The 17,629-nt window shown below is 50.2% G+C and overlaps 2 protein-coding genes across 5 annotated transcripts in view; one reads left to right on the top strand and one right to left on the bottom strand.

Annotated features, from left to right (window-relative positions):
* Window positions 1–11,272, top strand: part of LOC144268048 (uncharacterized) — a 29,542-nt gene extending 18,270 nt beyond the window's left edge. Inside the window, exons 11-20 of the mRNA XM_077822598.1 lie at window positions 666–728; window positions 891–968; window positions 1,097–1,185; window positions 2,103–2,139; window positions 4,098–4,246; window positions 4,428–4,490; window positions 4,880–4,955; window positions 5,612–5,696; window positions 5,937–6,024; window positions 9,044–11,272. Of these exons, the coding sequence (XP_077678724.1) occupies window positions 666–728; window positions 891–968; window positions 1,097–1,185; window positions 2,103–2,139; window positions 4,098–4,246; window positions 4,428–4,490; window positions 4,880–4,955; window positions 5,612–5,696; window positions 5,937–6,024; window positions 9,044–9,154 (839 nt within the window). The 3' untranslated portion in view covers window positions 9,155–11,272. The remainder of the gene's footprint in view (window positions 1–665; window positions 729–890; window positions 969–1,096; window positions 1,186–2,102; window positions 2,140–4,097; window positions 4,247–4,427; window positions 4,491–4,879; window positions 4,956–5,611; window positions 5,697–5,936; window positions 6,025–9,043) is intronic.
* A 1,993-nt stretch (window positions 11,273–13,265) lies between these two features.
* The window catches only part of TMEM39A (transmembrane protein 39A), a 31,127-nt gene continuing 26,763 nt past the window's right edge, over window positions 13,266–17,629 (bottom strand). For all 4 annotated transcript variants that reach the window (XM_077822568.1, XM_077822560.1, XM_077822586.1 and 1 more), the window contains 4 exons: window positions 16,949–17,297; window positions 15,861–16,048; window positions 14,843–14,963; window positions 13,266–13,681 (listed from right to left, as the gene is read on the bottom strand). In XM_077822568.1, coding sequence (XP_077678694.1) covers window positions 13,448–13,681; window positions 14,843–14,963; window positions 15,861–16,048; window positions 16,949–17,297 — 892 coding nt within the window. In that variant the 3' untranslated portion in view covers window positions 13,266–13,447. The remainder of the gene's footprint in view (window positions 13,682–14,842; window positions 14,964–15,860; window positions 16,049–16,948; window positions 17,298–17,629) is intronic.

Genomic DNA, 17,629 nt, shown 5'->3' with positions numbered 1-17,629 from the left:
TCTTGGTTCCTAGTAGAAAGGTGGGGGTTAGTCACTTCTGCTCTGTAAAGGCTCCCCAAGGATCTAGAGCTTGGTTTCCAAAATGTTAGTTCTACTTCCCCCTGAGCACATGCGCTACTGGTCCCTCCCCTAAAGTAAACTCTTCCCTAACTGAAAATTGGACTGGAGGCCAGACTTAGGAAAGCAGCCCTGCTGTGGGCCATCTGGGAGTGGCAGGATGGAACGTCCTACTGTAGGTCTCTTCCATCTCTTAAATGTTTGTGCTGTAATCAATGCTAGCTTCTAGCTGAAGCAAATCCTAAGCCAAAGATTTAGTGTCGTGTCTCCTCCCCCCTTCCCCCCCGCCCCCCAAAACACACACCCCTTGCATTCTTTGGAATCTCCTCTGTGAAGGGTTCTGAACCTGATTGACTTGATGAAGAAATCCAGTCTAGAGCTCTGCGGGACTGATGCCATCTCACTCGAGGCACACAAGAAGAGGAGGGTTGAGGGTATTTAGTCTCATCCCCTTGTAGGTTAATACTAGAGATGGACCTGAACCAAAACCCAGATCCCAAACAAGGAACTTTAGGAAGACTGGGTCTGCCGAGCTGCCCAGCACTGGTCTGTCTCCAGTTAATACTGTTTGTTCCTCCATCTGACCTCTGTGTCTGTCTTGCTTGAAGGTACATTTGGGCGCATCAGTTGTCACGGCTGCCTTCCACTCTCCTACTCCACCGTCAGCCTTGGTAAGAGGGCTCTCGCGCCACCGCTGTGACTTCACACGTGTGCAAGCATAGGGAAGACCCACAGCAGTTGCAAGCCCCCGCATGAGAGTGCGTGTCACTGGGAGTGGGTGTGTCCTGCTCACCTCTTGTCATGTTTGTAACCATTTCATTTATTCTGGACAGGCCCCATTTGTACGTCAGTGACCGATGCAGCCATTGCGTTCAGCATCCTAGCTGAGCCAGATCCACTGTACCCATATGGTGAGTGAGCCTATGTCTCTCCATTATCCCCCTTCTCCCTGCCTGCCTCCCCCATGCTGATGACCTGTTAGATATCTCACTGTGGGTAGGTCCCTGCCTGACGGGATCTTCTTGTTTGTCCCTTGCAGGACTACAGCAGCCAAAACCATCCCTGTCTGAAATCCTCACCCCTGACCTCAAGGGCTTAAAACTGGGAGTGAACTGGACTTTTTTTAAGGTGCCTGTTGTCTCTTTTCTTTATGGTGCACTGTGTCAGCTGTTGGAGTTCCTTCAATTGAGCCATCCTCTCCCCTAGCCTGCCAGCTAAGGATTGATTGCCGAGGTCTTTCTCCTTGCTGCCCTTAACACTACAACCTGGTCAGAAACTTCACAACGAAAATCTTTTTTGAGGGAAAACACGGTTCCACTGAAATTGAAATTTTCCAGAAGAAAACACTGATTAGGATGAAACTTTGTACTTCACTGAAGCAGCATTTTGAATGGCAACATTTTGTTGTTTTTTTTTTTAAACAGTTTTTAGCTTAAAATACCATGGCAGAAATGGAAATATCAACATTAGGAAAGGAAGCATTTCCGTTTGCGTTATGCTTCTGAATTGACATTTGTGAGAACGCTTCATTCGGTGAAAAACTTCAGTATTTCAGCTTTTCACCCCAATTCGGGACAAAAACAAGCCTTGAAATATGGGGATTTCTCACAGGATGGAAATTCCGTTTTCCAGCCAGCTTTACCCTGCGCTCACTGCCTGTCTCCAGAAGACTGCTGAGGTCACGTTCCTTCCACCCAAGCCAGACGGAGGGGGGCTGTATACTGGGCTTGATGCTGCAAGGAAGGGTTCATGTGCTGCGTTAGCTGTGCCATGGCTCTATTTTCCTCCCACTCCTCCAGAGCAGCAAATGCAGGGCTGTGTGGTCTTGGAGCTGGGGCCCTCAAAATAGCCGTGGCGTGGGATGTGTTGGATTTACGCCCAAGACTGTGTTTCAAGGAGGAGAGGAGCATGTGGCCTTAATTTAGTGCTCAGGATGGTGGGGAGGCTGGTGTTGGGTTCAGCCAGGGGGAGGAGGGGATGACAATTGATAAAGGCCTTCGGTTGGTTGGTTGGTTGATTTTTTTTTTTTCTGTCTTGTCTTTCAGGCTTGTGATGCAGAAATTTTGAAAGTCTGCCAAAAAGGTAGAGCAAATGTTTCTCCATTTCTGATCGCTGCTCCACCATGTCCCCATAAAAAGCTGCAGTAAAGGATGGAAAGGCCCCGGAGGCTCCAACCTGTGGCAGCCTGCAGCCTTGTTAGTTTGGAGGATAAATGTGTTGTCTATTGGGGGCAGCTGACCATCACTCAAACTGTATCGTGTTCTCTTGTCTCTCACTTGAGGGGTGCTTCTGTTCGTGTAGCTCACGTTTGAGTTTTGGAATTGTAACCTTGGCTAACCTAGCTCCCGCTGGCTGGCTGTAGTGGCCATGGTGCCCTGAATAACCTTGATCTTGCTGGACTTTTAAAGCTAAGTAGGTTTGGGCTTATTTAGTTCAAATGGGAGCCTTGCCCACTCCCCCACCATTGAAGCTGGCCTTCTAGGCTGCTTGTTCCTTTGCTGTTGGATAACCCAGCATATGCGCCACCATATTTACAATATAATCATATAGACTTGTCTTCTGAAAGCCTTTCTAGGTTTGCGTGGTCTGCTAGCCTAGTGTTAGTGCTTTGTTGCGTGGGAGATGTGGGTGTGAGTCCTGCTCCTGTCAACCCACTGTTTGGGACTTCCTAGACTACAGCCAAATCAGCTGTGCTGCAGGGATAGTATTTTGGGGCGGCGGGGACTTCTCAAATCTTATAAACTAAGCAAGGATGGACCTTGTCAGTAGTGGAGGAGACACCTCACCATGGCCTGTGTAATATGTCATCCACACATCAGAGTTTAGCTGCTGACCAACTCCTCCGGAGTTTTTGTTGTTGTCCTGAGTGCATTTATCCTGTCTATTTCCAACTCCTATTGTGACTGTATATATAAATACTATTGCAGTGTCTCCCTGTAAATTTTGAATTCAGATTCTCCCTTGCAGTCCTCAGGACCCCCCTCTGCCTCATAACAGGCATTCAATACTTGGATGCCAAGATGACAGACTCCTTCAAAATACCAAAGAATTTTTGCTTAATTAAATGCAGCATCAAGATTGAGTTTTAGCTACCCAGAAACGAGGAAATTCAGAGCTGTTTCCCACAGCAGATTTAAGCCTGCTCCCTTGTGTGTAGCCTCGAGATGTCTTTTGCTGTCATACATTGGGGGCAAATTGTCAGTATATTAATTAAAATGCACACTGTGAGTTGGTCTGAGTGCATGAGGGACTCAAACTCCACCTACATTACTACAGGTTGGAAAGCAGGTCAGATGTTTTAATAATATTCAGCTCTTGTATAGCATTGTACAAACACCAATTCATATTTGAAATGTGTGCATGCCAGTGAGGCGGGTAAATTGCCTTATCCTCATTTTACAGATGGCAAAATTGAGGCTCAGGTAGCTTGAGTGAATTGTCATGGTCCTGTAGTGAGGCTGCAGCAGTCAGGGACAGGGTTCATGAGTCCCAACTCCTCATTCCGTGTCTGTAACCAACATACATGCAACCACTTAGTGCCCACTCAATTTGCAGCATCATGTTGATTTAGTCTTTGACTTCAATTTCACGTTGTCCTTTCTGAATGGTCTTTGGATGAGAGCCTCCGACTAGTAACATTGATAGCAACCTCACACTAGTCTAGCATTGTTCATCCCAGCAGATCTGGAAGCACTTTGCAAAGTCAGGGAAGCATTATGATGTCCTTTTTACAGACTGTGTAACTGAGCTGCAAGCAACTTACCCACGATGTAGTAAGCCAGTGGCAGAGTTGAGAGCAGACCCTTGAGTCCTCACCCCTGGGCCCGCTCTGTCATGTGGGTAGCTGTGATCTAGTGGACAAAAGGCCTGCAGTTTTTTCCTGTAACTAGATGCAGCCAGGTGTGTTATTGCCCATGCACTGTGTGATCATATGAGCAAAGAGCCTCTTGTCATGTGAGATTAAATCTCGGCCATCTCACTGTAGCCTTCTGAACACGAGGAATAGTGCATTCCTTTTGCTCCTCCTGCTTCGTGCTCAGCTGTAGAGCACCTGCAGGCTTTAGGTGCCTCTGTGGTGGATGTGCCCCTGTCGGAGATGGAGGAGGTGCGGGTGGCACATGTGATCTGCATTCTCAGCGAGATGAGGGATTACCTGCAGCCTGACTTCAACGCCCACTTCCAGCAAATGGTAAGCGGCAGATGTTGGCATCAGCCTTACTTGTATCAAGCCATCTGTGTCAGTCACTACTACACATGAGTGGATGGGCTCATGGTGTGTGGGATCTGGGGCTTTCTCAGCCTTTGCCCTGCATGGGAGTGGAAACCAGCTGGAGTGCACAGCCCTCACCCACAGTTCCTTTGTGTTTCAGAATCTGGAGACTCGGCTCAACCTTGCTCTGGCTTCCCAGTTCACAGCTCTGGATTATATTAAGGTGAGGAGCATGCTGTGGAAGAGGGGGAGAAGGCAGGCAAAGAAGGCTTCTCCTAGCCTGGTGAGGTGGTGTGGAGGAGACAGCCCACTTGGGAGCTCTCTGCACCCAGGTAGAGAGCCATGGAGAGACATTACCCAGCAGTGCTGTCCTCTGCATGAGAACCGACGTAAGCTTAGAGGGACCCAGATGGGGAGGAGTCATTTGGTCTCATCCTCTTGCATAGGGTCCGATCAGTGAGTCTGTGGTGGTGCTGGCTCTTTATCAGGGAAGGAGGCTGTGACCCCCGGTGACAGAGATAGGCACTGCTAAAGGACTCTGTACATTCTGTAAATTGGTGCCTTCTTGGTACATCCCACCTTTGCACTGATACCAGCTCCTTCTCTTTGCAGGCAAATCGGCAGAGGACTCGGAGCATGAGCTTTTTGCGAGAGATCTTTGCCAACGTGAACTGTATCCTCACCCCAGGTATCTGCTCTGTGGGCTGGGCATGGGATTTACTGTGGCCTGGAGTGAGACTCTTGGCATAAATGTGCACATATGTTTGATGCACTTGGCTTCCGGGGTTAATGTTTAATCCATGTGAACTTGCAAAAGTATCCCTTTTATACCTACCGTGAGTCAAACATTCTTACTTTGCTCTGCCCCAGCTCTAAGGAAATGTGACTTTAAAATTGCTTTGCAGACCTGCTCCCTGTATGTTTCACAGTCAGAACTTCTCATTTTGCTGACTAAAATAGGAATTGTAACTCTCCTGTTAACTGAGCTGTGCTGGCTCTGCAGGGTTACAAGGGAGGGAGTAGGAATCGATGAAGTGAGCTGTAGCTCACGAAAGCTTATGCTCAAATAAATTGGTTAGTCTCTAAGGTGCCCCAAGTCCTCCCTTTTGCGAATACAGACTAACACGGCTGCTACTCTGAAACCTATTCTCTGTTGTGCATCATCAAGAAACTCCTTTTCTAGTTGGAAAGTTGTTCCTGATGATGCACAAACCAAAAAGAACTTGGCTTGACTCCAGGGATGAGGTAGAGCAAACGTGTGCCTTAAGGGGGCTTAAGCCACAAGGGGGCTGAACTGTGCCTGCAGGAGATGGTGATTGTTGGTTGCCTGTTTCTCTCATGCAGCCACCGCTTGCACTGCCCCAAGAATCCACGACGCTGACCTCTTGACTGGGAACAATGACGTTCTAACGACACTTCGGACCATGAGGTGAGAACTCTGCTGTTTGCGCTGGGCAGTAAAATGTGTTTGTGGTCAGGCTGTATGGAGAATGCTGGGGAAGCTCACAGCTGCTCCGTCCCTGCCTTTGCCACCTGCAGTGGCTACAGGAGCACTGGCTGTCGAGCAAGAGAGATCGCAGCTGCTCCAGTTTCTGCCTCTTCACATAGAAATGACTTCACTGCAGTCCAACAGTGAGCGTGCAGGTGACTCTTCCCCACTCTCTTGCAGATACATGCAGCTTGGAAACTTTACAGGCATCCCGGGTCTGGTGGTGCCAGTCGGGTACACTGCCACTGGGCTTCCCATCAGCTTTCAGGTAAACACTTATCCCCTTGCTAATGCTAGTATGAGAACTGCCCAGACCACACTACTCTGCAGGTAGACAGGTGTCTCGTGCTGGGTCCCCATAGCCAGCTTATAAAGTGGGTGGAATTTGGTGCCTAAAAGTCTAAGCTTCTGCTCTTGTCAATAGATCTAATACAGAACTATGTATTCTGGGTCATCAGGAGAATGTGAGCCCAGGGGCCAGCAGAAAACACTGGATCCCCCTTCACTTCCCCATGTCCTCCTCGATTGTTCTCCTGGGGTCTGTCCCTCTCCCATTCCTGTTGCTTCCTCTCCCTTTGCTCTCTTGTTCCCACCTTCGCTGCGCCCTTTATTTGTCTCTAGCGCAGTGAGGTGCCCCAACTTTTCCTGTCATGCTCCCCCCTTACCAGTAATGGATGTGTCCACGCTCTCACTCCTTTACTGCGCAGTCCACTCAGCAGAGGAGCTTGGGCTGAAGGCGGGGATGGGGGAGGAGCTGGGGCTAGAGGTGGAGCTGGCCTGGGGGCAGAGAGTGAGGGCAGAGCTGGGCTGGGAGCGGAACGGGGCGGAGCAGAGCTGGGGCTGGGGCCAGAGCTGGGTTGCGGGGGGTGCTCCTTCACCGCTACCATGGAGGCTGGCCTGGGCCCTACCACATGGCCCCCCCGAACGTTCCTGTCACCCCACAGTTTGTTCTGGCGCCTTCCCCACTGAAATGAGCGACTGGTGTCTGGGGGATATATAGGGGTACGCTTCTAAAATCTGACAAGGAAGGATGGCCCACTAATTAGGGCTCTAGCCTAGGACTTGGGAGACCAAAGTTTAATTCCCTGCTGTGCCACAGACTTCCCATGTGACCTTGGCCAGGTCCCTTAGCCTCTCAATGCCTCGGGTCCCCATCTGTGACGATGGCGTTAATAGCACTGCCCTAGCTCCCAGGGGTGTCGGGAGGATAAATACATTACAGAATGTGAGGTGCTCAGGTACTACAGTGGTTGGGGGCCACATAAGTACCTTTGCTAGATGGATTTGTGGCCATGCTCCCAAGAGTCCTGCTGTGGATTCTATTTCTGTTGTCTTGGGTGGAGCGAGGAGGAAAAGACCGTGACAGGAGGGAGCAGAGATGGTTGTGAGCGAACATAAACTTTTAGTCTAGGCATGAAGCTGTACAGGGTCTGCTTCCCCATTCCAATCTGCACAATAGGGATTTGCCTCAGCAGAGCAGGGGGCAGCTCTGCATATTATTTACAGTACACGCCTGTTCCTCTGAATGGCCTGCGGGACATCCCATACTTGCAGATAACCAGGTGTTGGGAGAAACAGAAATGCTGTTAAGTAACATAGGGCTAGCTGGGGTCACCCTGCACATTCAGGTAAGCAGGAATTTTGGGATCAAGGGAATTTGGATAACTGGAATTACACTGTGCTATTATTCGTACTGGGGTAGCACCTAGGAGCCCCTGTCAGGAACCAGGACTCCACTGTGCTGGATGCTGTACAAACACCGAACAGATGGTCCCTGCCCCAAAGAGCTGGCTGACATGTGCTGGAGGGCTCCTGAAACCAGTGGGAACAGTGTCCCTTGGTATTAGCATGGGTGTCTTCAGACCCTCTAGCATCTTTGCAACTCATGCTGCTCAAAACAAGAAACTGCTGGAGACTCTAGCCTCATCGCAGTCAACTGCAGCCTGCTGCTTTGGCTGGCTGGTTGTCTGTGACTACAGGTCCCCTGCTGGCCCTCCCCACCCCAAAAGAAAACCGAGAGAACCCATCACATTGCTTGCGAGAGGAGGAGGAGGAAGCTAGGATTTGGAATCAAGTGGGGAGCCATTCCGAGGCAGAGGTGGGAGGATGTGCCGTGGGCTGCAGATGGTGTAGACTAGCTGGTATTTGGCGCCTTTTAGCCTGGTAAGGCGGCAGCACCAGCTGGGGTTCTCAGCCAGGACTGCAGTCTAATCCCTGCCCCATGTTAACAGGAGGCTTGTGCCTTGTGGTGGTTCTTCATGTTGCAGTACTTAGTGCTTCCTCCTGCTAAATTGCTTCCATCCCTCACTGTTCCTTGGCTCCTTGCCCATCTACACCTATTCCTGTCCAGCCTCTCTGAACCCCATGCCAGTGGCCCCCGCTGCGTTGTGAAGGTGCTTCCATTCTGCTTCTGTTCTGAGGATGGGCAGGCACATGGAGGACAGGCCAGAGAGAGGGGTGGTTCCTGGTATGGGGTTGGCAGCGCCCAGGCAAGACTAGCTACAAGGAGTTCCTACCTGACCCTATTTCCCATCCATAGGGTCTCGCTCTTTCAGAGGCCTCACACCAGAAGCACACACCTGACCCGCCAGCCGGAGCATCATCCCTAGTTCCCCAGTCACAGTCCCATCTGACTCGGGCACAGGCCGAGTTCCTGACCTGCCTTCCCCTACTCAGCAAATCCACCTCCTGAGCCATTCATGTAAAAGGTCCTCGGGCTTCAGAGCCTCACACACAAGGGGGTGTGGGAATTCCTGCATCCCAAGGGAGGTCAGAAGCACGGGGACAGCTAGGAAGGCATCATGGTGCACAGAAACAGGGGCTACGGGAAGGGACAGTCTTTGGGAAAGAGCTGGATGGGACCCTGTAATTGTTACCTCCAGCAGACAACTGCAACACCTAGGGCCAGCCCTGCTCCCTGCAGCCACAAGCCTACTTTCCTCCAGGGACCACCCAGTTTATTAGGAAGCCAGTCATCTCCCAGGAGAGGGCATCCTCTGTCTGTTTCAGCCTGTCCCTCTAGAAAGCTCCCATTTTTCTCCCCACATGTCCCTGGTGGTGGTAACCTTTCAGTGTTGGGACCTGTGATTCCCAGGTGTCATTCAGCTGGGTGCTAGCTAGATTCCAGAGGGTGGCTTCAGCAGGATCCTGACCCCGTTGCTGAGAGGGTTACAAGATTATTCATTGTGTCTGTGCTATTCCTGCTGGTGAAGCCACCCCTCGAGCTTTCTTACCAAGCAGTGCTCTAAAGCCCTGCGGGTGACGGTGACTGTCTCTTCCACTCGCAGGTCATGGCAAAGTGGTGGGACGAGGCCGTTCTTTTCCGGGTTGGCCTGAAGCTGGAGCAGTTCCGTGACATGACCAGGAAGCCGGCCATTTATTATGACATCCTTGCATGATGGGAGCCTCAGAAAGGAGATGCTATGATTGTTCTGGTCTGATCCGACTGAGTGTTACTGGGGAACGGAGTGGCTGCTTTTTATGTTGATCTCAACGTGGGGCGGTGGCAGAAGCAGGGCTGTTTACGTAGTGGAATAGTAGTTTGTTCTAGGATGATATTTATTCCCAGCCAGGGTTAATGCTGCCCTCAGGTGCAGGGGCTGTAAGAGGATACCAGTCTATATATGGACATGGGGCTAATGGATGGGTGCAGAAACACCCATTTATTTTTGTAGTTAGGTTAGGTTTGAGGTGTTACATGGATAGGACCAGCCAGGGACACGCTCAGCATGACCTCCTCCATATGGGCTGCACTAGTAAAAATCAGCGATGGGTACTCAGCTCCCACAGCCTTCCATGGGAGGTGGGAGAACATCCCCGGCCCAGTGCAGCCCATGGTCCTTGAGTAAATCCTTTTGCCCTAGTTACACTATAGAAAGGGGGAATGAAACACTGCACTTTCCTGCGTGTTGTGTTTTCTGTTTTGTTTGGGCAGGGGGCGATCTTTGGGTGGGGGAGGCAGTATCCCCACTGCAGCAGGAGAGTTTTTACACTCAGGATAATTTAATAGGATCTGTCTGCTCCTGGAGCAAATAGGTGGTGCATATGAAGTGTCGTCATAGGACCAGTCTCTCTTGCAGTGTATGTGATAACTAAAGAAACTAAACACAACTCTGCAGGAACATAGGAAAGTGAAGTCTTTTAAAGCTGCTTTTAGATTTCTCCTGCTTTGCCATCTCTGCTGGCAGCATAACTTGGCATTCATTGTTAGTGTGGGTTTTCCCTGGGAAACTGGGCAATGTTAGGAACTAAGCCCTTCCTAGAGCCTGAGGTTGGGGTGCACAGAACTGCAGAAGCCCAACAAGCACGTCTAACTGCAGCACAGCAGTAGGTAAGAGAAGGGATAGAACTACCCAGCCCTTGTGACCTAACAGCCAGGGCCTCCTGCTAAGACACTCGCTAAAGAGGAGCAGTCAAAGCACTGTAAGGGGAACTAAACTCTGGAACAAGGAGATGGCAGCTGTCCCTGTCTAGGAAGGATTTTTACTGGTCCACCCTGTCATGCATCAAAAAAGCACACAGAGTGAACCCTGTTTACCACATTCAGTCACTGTTCTTGTTTCCATGAAGGAGCTAGGCCCTAAGGCCAGTCCTGGCCATTGACCACAGCCTATAGGAAAACCACCTGCCTTTAATCTCTCATCGGTGCCTACCTCCTCTACCCCCTGGGATGGCTTCAGGCTTGTGCCTGCCCATTCCTGCACTAGTGCATTCAGCTCAGTCACTTTATCAGAGCAAGAAAAGGCCTAGCACTAAATCTGAGTAGGTGGTAGGGCTTCCAGCTGAGAGACTAAAGAGACCAGGCTCCTTATGTACCCTCTTCCCTAACACTGGCCACAGATGCACTTAATAGAGGGAAACTCCTGGATTCGTTCAATATATTCTTCCTGCTACACCCTCACTTCCAGAAGGTTTTAAATGTAAAGTTGTTTGCAGAAGCTGCTGCTGTGCCAGAGTAGGACAAGAGCCATGCTCCCATTCCCCTGACTAGGAAAGGTGGAGCTTTCACTGCAATTAACCCAGGGAAGTTTTGTTTAAAAAAAAACCAAAAACAACCCTCAATCCATTTTCATCTTCAAAAGGATTAAGACTGTGGGTTTCATGGTATTCAAATGGAAAAGCACCACACTGGACCCTATTGTCTCATCTGTCTTCAGTTCCTGCTGGGAAACAGCAGCAGCCACTGCTAATTGCTAGCATCATGGGCAGTTTGAGATAGTGAAACAGCGTTGGGTCTCTGACTGTTTTTCAGTTCCTCTTTACTGTAACTACCTAGCTAAGCAATGAGAACTAGGCTCTGGTATCTTCTGCTGAAGAGCAACTGCCTTATCACTTATCACTGATCGATGAGTACTTTCCCTACTGTAACTTTAATTCTAGTTTGGTACATTTCTGTGGAGGGGCAGCAAGTGTATGTGTATTGCCTAAAGGCACAAGGAGACTTTACCAGAATGTCCTGCATTGGGATGGTTGTGGATGATGTATTTTCACTCAAATAAACAAGTTTGTTCTTTTAACTCTGCTTTTCGTAGCTGACTGAGGGTCCCTAGTTGCAGTGGTGGCAGATGTAACCTCAAGAGGTTGCTGTGAAGAGGGGTGGGGGGGTGTTGGAAACATATTTGCTCTAATTCAAATTCATGTAAAGAATGTCCTAAGACCCCAGTGATGGGAACCTTCTAAAGGCATATTATAAACTGCCAGCAGCACCTGTGGGGCAGATGGGACCTAAACTGCTGCAAGTCCACTCCAGTGCCATTGGTGTTCAAGACCTGGTTTGAGTTTGGCCCATTCTCTAAACCAGGGGAACTCCTCTTCTGCTCTGAAGAGGAAAAATCAAACCCGTTGATGTGGAGGAGCTCCTGTTCCCCTCCCCACCCCTCAACGCTGTCCCAATTTTTCACACTCGCTGTCTGGTCACCCTACCTCAGCCTCTAGAAGAAAATGAAGCACAGGAGCCTTTGCAAGTGGCCACTGACTGAGGGCTAGATTCACAGAGTGATTTAGATGCTTAACTGCCACTTTAAGTACTTAAAATCCAAAATTTAGATCCTCAAAAGCCTCACTCAGCTACCTCCTAACCTTATTGGTGCCCAAATTCCCCTGGCATCTAAAAATCTGGGCACCAGAGCCCCAAGAGGCTCCTCAAACCAGGTATTACCCCCCTGGCTTGATTGCACGGCCTGATATAGTAGGTGGGCAGGAACAGGAACTTGGGCCTCCCATGTCCCAGAGGAGTGCTCTGGATAGCCTTGGGAAATTAGACTTATTGGTAAATCTCAATTTCACCAACACACACACACTGATTAAAAAAATACTTCCAGTGATGAGAACTGTAATTTAGATAGGCAAAGTAAGAAAAATCTCTTGAATTTAGCAGATTGATTGAAGGCTATTTACTCTATTTTGACAGGTGCTGTTGACAATTTGTGTGAACACCTAAAAGCTTCAACTTTCTGAATCAACAGCAACTCTTATTAAATAATTGTCTGACACCCCCCATAATTTTGCACAACTCTGAAAATGTAAATAGATAAAAGTGCTTAAAAAAAACCAATCACTATTATCCAGTGACATTGGAAAAAGAAAAAAAGAAAAATCCAGTGGTGTCAACCCTACTTGTTAAACACTAGCATCACTCATTCTCTGGCCTTACTGACCAGTCCATTATTTGTACAAAGTGGTATGGTATCAACAGGGAGTATGGCAAGAGACCAACAGCATAAAATCCCAGATGTGCGAGATGTAGGTTCAAATCCCTGCTCCCCATCAGGCAGAGGGAGATACTGAACCTGGGTCTCCCCCATCCCAATTAAGTGCTCTTACCCCAGGGCTAATATGGCACCACTATCGCTGTTTTTTGTGATGAGCTAGACGCCTAACTAAAGGAGAAGGGTCATGATGAGAGGGAGGTGCTTCCCTCCAACCTGGAAAGAGGTGCTCATGTCCCTTTGCGATGGCTACTGTTTCAGCTTGCTGCCTCTTATGGATCCCATTTTTGGGCACCTAATGCAGGGCTGTGGATTCTACTAGGCACCCGAGCACCTGTTAGGCAGTGCAATGCTGAATTTAAGTTCCTTTGTGGATTTAGTCCTAGCTTCTGTGCTAAGCCCTGCCACTAACCTTGACCTGCTAGAGCAAAATGCTTTTTCTCTTTATGTCGCCAGAGGGGCATGCATGTCCCAGAGCAGCATGTGCCTGTGCACTAGGCTCTTGATACTAAGCAGTCAGAGGAATTCCTCTGGAAATCCCCTGCTTTTAGTTCCCTTTGTTGATTAGTCTCCACAACTGGGTTTGTTCACACTTCCATAGTAGGAGACAAGTCCTCTACCTGGTAACAGACTCCTCCTGCTCCCCAAGACAGGGCTTAAGAGACAGTGGCGGTGCGATTGTGTGAGCAAAGCAGACACAGTGACCACACGCACAAGCCTGTTGCTTCACATAACTGTATGTATGGATATAGATAATACGGTATATACACACTGATTTGATAGATATATATAAAATAACACCTTGTTTATAAAGCGACATTTAATTGCCACTTGCCCCCTTCCCACCCCACAAAACAATAGTATACAAAATATAAAATATCTTAAATATTTATAAACAGCGCAAGAAAAAAATAGAACTGTACGAAAATAGGTTTTCTGAGATTCCCTCCCCTTCCCCCCCCACCCCTTGGTGCATCTGGCAGGTTAATGTGCCTTGAGTCCGTAGCTGTTGAGGGGGTAAGAGTAGGCCCTGCCCAATACTATCCGGTCCCGAAGGAGCTTAAATAAGACATAGTAATTGCAGAAGAGGATGAGGGCCATGGAGAGGGTGTGGTTCCACTTCTCCGAGCGCAGCAGGGAGTACAGCTGGTAGCAGACGACGCTGCCTTCGATGAGGATAAGCAGGTTGAGCAGCCGTAATGGACGGTGAAAGAGGAACTGCAGGGGGGAAAAGAAAAATCAGCATATTTGTGGTTTGCTCTGGTAAAGAAGCCGACAGAGTATTTTTGTAGCAGTTGTAGGGCCTCGGGCATTGGGGTAAATACTCCGTAATGTCCAGATCAGCTGCTAGCCGGCAACCAAGAAAAATGCCCTGGCAATCTGGATTCCCTGCGTTGAAATGTGTTACTGTGCGGGGCAACAATGCTACAGCGATTCTGGAGAATGGCTAAGGGGCACGTGCTGCTGCTCTGGACTTGACACTGCTTTCCGGTTAGCTGAGCACTGTGAGTGGAAAGCCCCTCTCTCCAGAACCAGCAGAAGCAATTACCCAGGGCTGAAATCCCTTCCCCTTCTCACCCTGACTGATAGGAGAGTTCACTCTCTGTGGCTCATTCAATCGTTGGCCTTTTTGCTGTGACTGCCAACAAGAGTACCCATTTGGGACACAGCCACATTACTCCTAGGAGCTGAACTGAGATTCACCAGTGTATTAAACACAGGCCCCAAACACATGCATACGAACCTAGGTGCACACTGCAACGGACAATACAGGCTCCATCTTTCCCTCCCACTCTGCCCTCAAAGTACCAGAGCAACTCTGCATTTCAATTCTTTTGCCATTTTCAACTTTCAGGGCAGCAGCAGCTGCCGCTGGGCCACATCTCGAATTAAATGTCTGCAAAACTACAGGGGGTCATATATTTAAAACAAAACTACTTGAACCGAGAGAAAAGAAAATAAAGGGGACCTATAATTAGGAAAGAAAGCCAGGCCTTCTGGGGACTCAAACTAAAAGCAGTCCAACCACCTTAAGTCTTATTCTTCGCTAGTCACTACCCTGCAGTTGTTTCAGTAAGAGGTTTAGCACCAAGAGTGCAACAAATCGATGAAGTATGTGTTCATGGCAGAAATGGAGCTCTGTATCGAGTGCCAGTCTGCAATGCACATTAGAAAACTTTAGAGGGCCCTGAGATGAAGAGCAGGAAATTAAGAAAAAGGGGGGACCAGGCCCCGGCTTTGCTGGATTAAAGAATCCAATTTATTCCTTCCGCCTGACTTTCAATTCAGTCTCATCTCCACCTGCTCTGCTGCAGCAGTGCTCAACCCCCCCTCCCATTCCCCCTCCCAGGAGGACATATCAGGAGAAGAGATACTTGCATAAAAGCGGGCGTGGGAGACGTCTGAAGGCACTGCTACATTATAAGGCCCTACGGCCTTGTACAGGCATCGACTGTGCCGCACCAGCACGCCCTGTGGCCAGATCGTACTTTCTGACCAGCTGAGGAGAAAAAGAAAGACGTGCCATTAGCCTACAGGAGGTAGCGGGTGGTGATGGGAACGGTGGGGTGTTCCCTTGATCAGCTCAAGAGCTCATGTCTCGTGAGAGAATTTCAGTGCACCTGCCAAAAGCAGGTAAGTATCATTATTCCTTTCAGGGAAACAGAGACATGGAGTAGTGACAAGATCACAGACTGAGTCTAAGACGAAGTCAGGAATAAGACCAAGCAGAGCCCCATTAATAAGGATAAGATGTCACAGATTCTGTGACTTCCAAAATTCTGTGACTTCCAAAATGTGACTTCGTGACATTTTCCACCTCAGCCCCAGGGCAGCACGGCCGGAGCTCTCAGCCTTCAGGGGACCCCCCAACAGCTCCCAGCCATGCAGCTCCAAGCTGCCGCAGGCAGCAGGGGGACCCTGGAGCCCTGAGCGAGCAGGTGCTGGGCCTCCCCACAGCAGGGCTTGGGCTCTCATCCTCCTCCCCAGGCTTCAGTCATCCCCTGTCAGCCCTCCCCGCCACGTTATTTTTAATAAAAGTCAGCCCTCCCACCACAAGAACCAAGAGCATCTTGCATTGGCGGCAGTGGGGCTGTTAGGCAAACATCCCACCACCCGGTCGGTGTGAACTAACTGCTCTGGGTGGTTGCAAGAGTGACAGAGAGTTCCAGGGGAGCAAGAGCCACTGCTGCCAGGGCACTGCCACGAGGAAGCTGACAGCGCTCAGAGGGTGGGCAGTGCTGGCCCTGGCAGTGCAGACAGAGCAGAACACCCATGACCTTTCCTTCTAATCCTAGGAAGGATGGAGACGCTTCCTCACTGTAAACCCAGCAGCCGCATCTTAGAATGCCCTCGTTTAATGGGGAGAGCGCACTGACCCCTCCCAGCCTGCACTTACATGTGCTGTGGGGCGTTGCTGTATGAGCCGTGTTCTAGCTTCTGCCACTTGCCCAGGTGGGCGGCTGATCTGTGCAGCAGGTCGCAGTACTTGGGGGGCAGCAGCTGCGTGGTGAGCATAACGAAGGCGTTGATCCACACCATGATGAGGTGCTCGCAGGACCAGCGCATGTCGTAGTACTGGGTGCTCTGCAAGAGACCGGACGGGAGGTTAGCGCCGCTGGCATGTCACAGCAGAGAGCATAGGGGGGTGCTGTGTACAACCAGCAGACCAGCTCCAGACTTCACAGGCATGCACTGCCAGGCCAGTGAGTTCGGAGGGTTACCTCCTAGGAGACACCTCAGAGTTCCTTCTCCTGGGCCTAGAGGAGAATGGGCAGGGGATGATGCAGCCTGTGATGTACTTGTGCATCTCCTCCCCCAGCAGCTGATACCAGAAGGGTAGCTGAGCCATGGAGCGTACATGGACCAGGGTTGCTCCATGGATTGTGGAGCCCTTTCCCTTCATTGCAGCAGATTAATGATCAGACAATCTTAACAAGCTCCAGTCGCACAACAATGGACAACAGAAACTGGGCTGACGGTGAAAGTCCCCGATTTCTTAGTTCATAGGCACTGAGCCCGGCACAATTTAGAACCAAAACACAGCCCTGGCACCAACACTGCAGATCTTTGGTTCAGGTCCAGACTTCCCTGCTGGCCCTGTTCTACAACAGGTCGAACCAAAACAGATCCAAACACACGCGCCCCAACCTTTGGCGAAACTTGGGAGGTGAACATGGCAGCTAGGGCCCACTTGTGGCGTGACCACAGTTATCTGTCGGTCTGGGGAAGAGAATGGGGGTTAGTAAACAGGGGGAGGGGACCCCGGGTGCATCACGTGTATGGCAATACCTATCCGCCAACCAGGAGCGGTACTAGTGCATTCCAGATGCAGCCACACTCCACCATCCAGGCTGCCAAAAGGGGAGACAGAAAAAAGGGGGATTAACCAGTAATCTGGCACGTCAACGATTTCGTGCAAAACTGAGGAGGCAGCAGCGAGGAGGGGGAGAGCCGGGGAGAGCGCCGGAGGTGGACAACAGCTACCTTCACGAAGCACAGCGGCAGGAAGGCCACATAGTAGGCACTGAAGAGGGAGTTGAAGAGAACCTCCTTGATCCTGCGGTTGAAGTCCGCTTTCAGGCACTCCACCTCATTGCGGATGAGGTCCGGGGAGAGGGGACAACTGTGTGAGGGGATGGCCGTAGGGTTATTGAACTGTTCTTTCAGGGACTCCCGCAGGAGCGAGAGGAAGTCTTTGGGTTTAACCAGGCTGCCTATGCCTGAGGTCCCGTCATCCACCATCTGATCCTGCACCAGGTAGCTGCAGTCCGTTGGGAGGGGCTGCGCTCTGCTGTCTTGGTGGAAGCAGCAAAGGGGAACGTAGACACCGAACCTGTGGGAAAGGAGGGTGAGATTGCTGCTGACCACACGCGAGACCAAGTGCCATCATTGAACAGACACAAGCGCACTCCAGGGAGAAACTCCACGGAAGCCAGCGCTGTCTGATACTCAGAGCCCAATGGTCTCCTCCCTATAAGAAACGGAGCCTCTGCGTGGCACAGAGTTCTCTCTCTAAAATTCTTGGCTAGGAGATCCGTGAGCCCACATCTGAGGTTCAATAAACCCACTTACTACTAACAGTACATCCACCACTTCTCTCCATGGCGCCAGAGCTAATGGCTCTCCTCTCCTTCAGACACCTTCTCCCCCACACACTCCTACCCA

This window comes from Eretmochelys imbricata, chromosome 1 (assembly GCF_965152235.1).
Source record: "Eretmochelys imbricata isolate rEreImb1 chromosome 1, rEreImb1.hap1, whole genome shotgun sequence".
NCBI classification, from domain to species: Eukaryota; Metazoa; Chordata; order Testudines; family Cheloniidae; genus Eretmochelys; species Eretmochelys imbricata.
This window is presented reverse-complemented; position numbering and strand designations above follow the sequence as displayed.